Source organism: Ascaphus truei, unplaced genomic scaffold (assembly GCF_040206685.1).
Source record: "Ascaphus truei isolate aAscTru1 unplaced genomic scaffold, aAscTru1.hap1 HAP1_SCAFFOLD_719, whole genome shotgun sequence".
NCBI lineage: Eukaryota > Metazoa > Chordata > Amphibia > Anura > Ascaphidae > Ascaphus > Ascaphus truei.
In genome coordinates this window covers 165,225-172,458 of record NW_027457053.1, presented here as the reverse complement: position 1 = coordinate 172,458, position 7,234 = coordinate 165,225, and the positions used below count along the sequence as shown (strand labels likewise).

The following is a 7,234-nucleotide window of genomic DNA, read 5'->3' as shown; positions in this document are numbered from 1 at the left end:
CGGAGGGCCGCACGGCCCCTCTGAGAACCTGAATACTGGCGGAGGGCCGCACGGCCCCTCTGAGAACCTTAATACTGGCGGAGGGCCGCACGGCCCCTCTGAGAACCTGAATACTGGCGGAGGGCCGCAGGGCCCCTCTGAGAACCTTAATACTGGCGGAGGGCCGCACGGCCCCTCCGAGAACCTGAATACTGGCGGAGGGCCGCAGGGCCCCTCTGAGAACCTTAATACTGGCGGAGGGCCGCACGGCCCTCTGAGAACCTGAATACTGGCGGAGGGCCGCACGGCCCCTCTGAGAACCTGAATACTGGCGGAGGGCCGCAGGGCCCCTCTGAGAACCTTAATACTGGCGGAGGGCCGCACGGCCCCTCTGACCCCGCAAACGCTTAGCAGCTGGGCTAGGTGCAGTACTCAATGGGTTAAAGATGCAGCATTTTCCTGCTCAGTGTTTAAAGGGGGGCAGTTATATTATCACCGGGGGAGGGGGGCAGTTATTATACACCCTGGCTATTGTATCGGATAACTGAGGTTTATAGTGAGACCAGATCCATCCATGAACATTGCGTGTGTTCCATTACACGGTGTCCCGGCCTGCGGGCTGATATCCAAACCTTAAACGACTTTATTTCACGTTACATTGTTGCGCAGGTTGTGTCTGGTCGCGTGGGGCGTTCTCTCCGTGCTGTGCGGGTCGTTCATCTTCGGTCAGAGCACCACCATCGCCGTCATGGAACTGGTGGCCAAGTTCTGAGCGCTCGGCGGGGGTATCACCGCAAACAGTCACCTGCCGGAGGAAGCGTGTCCTCCCGTCCCCCCCCCCCCCCCGCACGGGCCAGCTGGGGGGGGACTTGCCAACTTTGTACTTGTATTTTTATGATTGTATTTAATTGACCTTTTTTAGCATTGTAACAATAAATGGTTTTATTTCCAGAATCCCCAGGTGTCTGCGTTTAAAAGCTTCTGAGAACGGCTTTCCCACCCAAATCAAAGCATTATGGGAGATTAGCTGCTAACCATGGGGCATATGGTGCTGTGTACACGGGAACACAGGATACATGAAGATGCCCTGATCAGTGTAAGGTACAAGTAACGAGGGGAGACGCCGGAGAGAAACTTAGCTGCAAAAGGTGTCTAGAAACCCTTTTCCCAGCAGCACAATGTTTCCTATATCGCTAACATACGGATTACACTCTGGCAGGGCAGGGGTTAAGTCCGTGCGAGACTGTTTGAGCTGAAGGATCAGAAACAGGAATAAAAAACACTCATTTGCCGTACAAATGATTTTGGCCTCGTCAGAAAGCGAGGCGACCAGAACACGTCGCCTTGTCTGATTAAAGATCTTTATTAGGTATAACTTAGCTGTACATATCCAACCATTTCCCTGCATTCTGCGTCACAGCCCAATCATTTCCCTGCATTCTGCGTCACAGCCCAATCATTTCCCTGCATTCTGCGTCACAGCCCATAACATATAACCGCGGTCTACAATATCAAACATGAAAAAGGCGACATTCCCGGAAGTTTGATGCGTTTCCTGCAGTCCTAGGATAAAAAAAACAGAAGCTGCTAACGAGGCCGCCTCGTTACCGGAGTCTAATCTAGCCATGCGTCGTTAGGGGAGGTAAGACGGGGCATTAACGCTCTCACTGCCCACCCAGCAATGAGGTTAATAACATGAACGAGGGGTATCCCAAATAGTTTCTGCCCCCTCCAGCAGTGCAGGCTACCTCAAATTCCTCGTTCCTGAAGATGGAGGCGTTGCACTGTATAGTGATGCTGAGAGGGGCGGCGGGGGGGGTCTGTACATTAATGGATTGGCTCTGAGTAAAGGACTGCGTTTTGCAGTCGGATAGTTCCGTTCAGGCTCCCTGTGCAGTTCCTACGTACCCTGTTTTTTGTGGGGAGAAGACGGGGGGCTGCGGGATTTTCCCTTTCACAAGCAAATACATTCCCCACTAAGTGGGTCACAGACAGCACTTGGAACAAAGTCGTCAGAAGAGACGCTTCGGGGGCTTCTGGTCGGACAGCGCAGCGGGTCACTGGCGATACGGTCAGTTTGGGGTCTGTCCTCACAGGAAGCGCCGTCAATCTCTGCTCAGAGTGCACCAAGCAGCTGAAACGGTGTGAAGAGTACCGAGTATCACCCCTGAGCCTTCACTTCTCTACACAGTCTGCTCTCCCATCAATTCTATCCAAGTCATAATCCCTCGGCACGGGGTATTCTCTGGCCATTAATGCCCCGGGGGGGTTAGACATTCGCCCCAGGGGGGGAGAGACATTCGCCCTTGGGTGAGGGGGGGTTAGACATTCGCCCCGTCCTGAGGGATTATTACAGGCTACATTTCTATATTAAAATAAAACAAGTTACCAGAACTCCCTCCTCCTGTCTCTGCATGTTCTTCCTACTTAACACTTAGATTGTAAGCTCTTCAGGCAGGGACTCCCCATTCCTAATGTTACTTGTATGCCTGCAACGCTTATTCCCATTATGTGTTATTATATCCAGAGTATTACTGCTGTGGCACGCTATGTACAGGGATAGTGCTATATAAAAAGATTGACATTTGTATGTATAAGACCAATTGTATACTGTGACAGAAACCAGGGGATGGTAATAAATTCCGTATATAGGGCTCCCAGGATACTAGACAGTTTCTATCCTGTTTGGCCTGGGAGTGCAGCCTTATAATACATACACTCCATCCCACAGTTTGGCAAGCGCTGGAACTGAGGGATGAGAGATCCAGACCAGAGTTTGTCTGCTGCCTGATTTCTGTCACCTGTCATGCTAATTAGGAATCAGGTATGAAAGACTGATTTCCTGTTTGCTCTGGTCTCCCCACAAGAGCCAGGAGGCTGGAAGGCTGCTGAACTACAGAGGGGAGAAGCCTCTTCCCCAAACAGGTTCAATCTTTCTGTTCATTTGTGTAAGACTGCAAAAGTACCGTGTTTTGATGTTGGAAGTGGAAAAGCCACTTCCAACCCTGAGTCAGGGATATCTAAGTTAAGTTATCGCTCAGGTGAGCAGCTTTTGTTTTGATCTGTTTTCTGTTGTATGCACTGTGGCAGTCTCAGTGCCTGGGACTGAATAAACCAGGCATAGCCTGTTTAAAGGAACAGTACGTGACGCCTCATCATTTAACCTACCCTAAAAGACCGTGTTCTAAACAGTCCCGGACAAACGACGGAGCCCCGGAGTAAGCCGTTTGTCACATATGGTGGAGAATGCGGGCAGAGCACTAGGGGGTCTGCGGGTTGAAGAACTTTGAAAAAAAAAAAAAAAAAAAAGTTTTTTCATCCTCTGCAAACAAGATGGAAGACGTGGTGGGTGCGCTGGTACGCAATGTCGCTGCCCAGAAAGACGCGAATGAAACCCAGCAACAGCTGTTAATAGCCCAGCAAGAAACTAATGCAAACCAGCAACAGGCGAATGCCAACCAGCAACAGGCGAATGCAAACCAGCAACAGACGAATGAAGCCCTGCAAAACGCGAATGCAAACCAGCAAGAGACAAACCGCTTGCTGAGAGAGGAGCAACAGCGGTTCGCTCAGGGCTTACAGCAGGAACTCGAGATCCTGAGGGGGACTATCAGTAACCTTCCACTGGCAGCGGCAGCCCCAGTACCGAAAATGACCAGGGCAAGCCACTACCTTCAGAAGATGGGACCCTCGGATGATGTGGAAGCCTATCTTCTCACGTTTGAACGCACGGCACAGAGAGAGGGATGGCCAGAAGCTGAGTGGGCTGGTCTAATCGCACCCTTCCTAAGCGGCGAACCCCAGAAGGCTTACTTTGATCTAGAGCCAGCCGAAGCTAACGTCTATGCAAAATTGAAGTTCGAGATCCTCGCCCGCCTCGGCGTAACCACGGCTGTTCGCGCCCAAAGGTTTCACGCATGGTCCTTCACGATGGATAAAGCCACCCGAAGCCAGATGTATGACCTCATCCACCTCGCCCGGAAGTGGCTACAACCCGAGATCAACTCAGCCAGCCACATCGTGGAACGGTTGGTCATGGACCAGTTCTTGAGGAAACTTCCCTCTGCCTTACGCCGTTGGGTCAGTCGGAGTGACCCCCACAATGCGGATGAGCTTGTGGCCCTCGTAGAAAGGTACAATGCAGCAGAAGAGCACCCGCAACCCACAGTCGTGGAGCAACCCCACTACCCGAGGTTCCAGGACTCTTCCAGAGACGGTAAAAGGGTACCGGGGTTAAGGGGCGCTGAAGAGCGGCGACCACCTTCACGCAGCACCAGCAACAGTGGTTCGCACACTAAGGGCAATAGCCAACATGGGGAGCCGGGAAAAGGCTCTAAGTGGGACACAGACTATGTACCTAAATGTGTAAATTGTCATGAGAGGGGCCACACAGCAAAAATCTGCCCACTAAATGATGAGCCCATGCAATGCAACAGCGTGGAACCTTATTCGCTGTTGTCCCAATGTATGGGCCCTAGCCCAGAGGACCCCTTGAATAACCATCTGTGGGCATTTGTAAAGGTTAATGGTAAGAGGGTTCGGGCACTTCTTGACTCTGGGAGCATGGTCACACTAGTGTCCGAATACCTCTTGCCCATTAAGAAGAAACAGGGAAACAGTTCACAAAGAGTGGCAATTTGTTGTATACATGGGGATAATCATGAATATTCCACTGTTGATGTTTTTTTTGAAACAGAGTTTGGTTCTTTAGATTTCAAGGTGGGTATTGTACCCAAACTGGCACATGATGTGTTAATAGGGACCGACTTTCCCCATTTTCTAAAAATGTGGTCCCCCGCTCAGAATAGCGCCCAGAGTTCAATAGCGGACCATAATGAAGTATTAGAAGAAACAAATCCTTTCCCTTTTTCAGAAATGGAGGTTGACGAGGGCCCAAATAAGAAGGGGGAAAAGGAGGAGTGCTGTAAAATTCCCTTCCCCATCACTACTTTGGTAGGGAATACCCCAAATCAAGATGTTGAGCAGACACTTACCACCCCAGAACCGGATAAGACCCTCGCTGACATAGGTCAGTCCTGGGAGTTTTAAGAAGGCCCAGTGGGAGGACCCCACATTAGCGGTAGCAAGGGGAAATATATGGGACCAGAATAGTACTCCTGGCCAACCAGATAGGTCACTTGCTTACCCCTACTTCGAGGTAGAGAACGACCTAGTATATCGGGTTGATAAAAGGAAATCAGTTACAACTAAACAATTGTTGGTACCACGGACATTCCGTAACGTAGTATTACACCTCGCACATAGTCACCCATTGGGGGGACACCTAGGGGTGGAAAAGACAAAAGAAAAGGTTCTTCGAAGCTTCTATTGGCCTGGGGTTCTGGCAGAAATTACGAATTATTGTTCCTCATGCCCAGAATGTCAGATCACCGCCCCGTTCAAGGCGTACCGCAGCCCATTGGTACCCCTTCCCATAATAGAGGTACCATTTGACCGGATTGCTATGGATCTAGTAGGACCCCTAATAAAGTCTGCTAGGGGACATCAGCATATATTGGTAATATTAGATTATGCCACCCGATATCCGGAGGCAGTTCCCCTACGTAGCACCTCAGCTAAAAACATAGCAAAAGAGTTAGTAGTTCTGTTTTCCCGGGTCGGGATTCCTAAAGAGATTCTATCTGACCAGGGAACACCATTTATGTCCCAAGTAACGAAAGAGCTATGTAAACTCCTAAAAATCAAGCATCTCAGAACCTCAGTCTATCATCCACAAACAGATGGTTTAGTGGAAAGGTTCAATAAAACCTTAAAGAGCATGTTACGGCGGGCGGTTGATAAAGATGGGAAAAACTGGGATTGTTTGTTACCGTACCTGTTATTTGCCATTAGGGAAGTTCCCCAATCATCCACTGGCTTCTCCCCGTTTGAACTATTGTATGGCCGACACCCAAGGGGCTTACTGGATATAGCCAAAGAGACTTGGGAACACGAGGTTACCCCTTACAGAAGTGTAATAGAGCATGTTGCCCAGATGCAGGACCGCATTGCTGCAGTCCTACCCATAGTGAGGGAACACATGGAGAAAGCTCAAGAAGCACAGAGGAATACATATAATAAGGGTGCTAGGGTCAGAATTTTTTCTCCAGGTGATAGGGTACTAGTTCTGGTTCCCACCGTGGAGAGTAAATTCCTTGCTAAATGGCATGGGCCATATGAGGTCTTGGAAAGAGTGGGAGAAGTAAATTATAAGGTAAGACAGCCAGGTAGGAGGAAACCTGAGCAAATTTACCATATAAACCTACTCAAGCCCTGGAAAGATAGAGAAGTCTTGTTAACCCTAGTACCCCCAGGTCCGTCAGAGAATCAAGAAACTGACCCAGAGGTTAGCATAGCTGAAACCCTGTCTGTTCATCAGAAACGAGAGGTTCAGAATTTAGTGAAAAGAAACAAAGAAATCTTCTCTATACGGCCAGGTAGAACTAGCGTAATTGAACATGACCTAGTCTCTGAACCGGGGGTCCGAGTTAACCTTAAACCGTACCGAATCCCAGAGGCCAAAAGAAAGGCTATAAGTTTAGAGGTTAAAAAAATGCTAAAACTAGGTGTAATTGAGGAATCCCAAAGTGGGTGGAACAGCCCTATAGTCTTAGTCCCAAAGCCAGATGGTACAACAAGGTTTTGTAATGACTACCGGAAACTAAACGCGGTGTCAAAATTTGATACTTATCCTATGCCCAGGGTAGATGAACTTGTAGAGAGACTGGGCAAAGCCCGATATCTCACAACCCTAGACCTAACAAAAGGGTACTGGCAGGTTCCCCTCACAGAAAGGGCAAAAGAAAAGACAGCCTTCTCAACCCCAGACGGCCTCTTTCAGTATAAGGTGTTGCCTTTTGGCTTACATGGAGCTCCCGCCACATTCCAAAGAATGATGGATAAAATTTTAAAACCACATGCTCGGTATGCTGCCGCCTACCTGGATGATGTGGTAATCCATAGTGAAGATTGGCAATCCCACCTTCCAAAGGTCCAAGCTGTGCTTGACGCAGTCCGGTCTGCTGGACTAACTGCTAACCCCGCTAAATGCACTATTGGTCTGGAGGAGGCCAAGTATCTGGGATATTCTATTGGCAGAGGTTTACTCAAACCCCAAACACTCAAAGTGGAGGCGATACAAAATTGGCCAAGGCCAGTTACAAAAAAACAAGTAAGGACCTTTTTGGGGTTAATTGGGTACTATAGAAGGTTTATTCCCAATTTTGCAACTAAGGCAACCCCACTAACTGACCTC

The 7,234-nt window shown here is 49.3% G+C and overlaps 1 protein-coding gene across 1 annotated transcript in view; it reads right to left on the bottom strand.

Moving 5' to 3' along the window:
• Positions 1-1,323: 1,323 nt before the first annotated feature.
• Positions 1,324-7,234, bottom strand: part of NECAB2 (N-terminal EF-hand calcium binding protein 2) — a 57,501-nt gene continuing 51,590 nt past the window's right edge. Inside the window, 1 exon segment of the mRNA XM_075584726.1 lies at positions 1,324-2,113. Coding sequence (XP_075440841.1) covers positions 2,085-2,113 — 29 coding nt within the window. The 3' untranslated portion in view covers positions 1,324-2,084.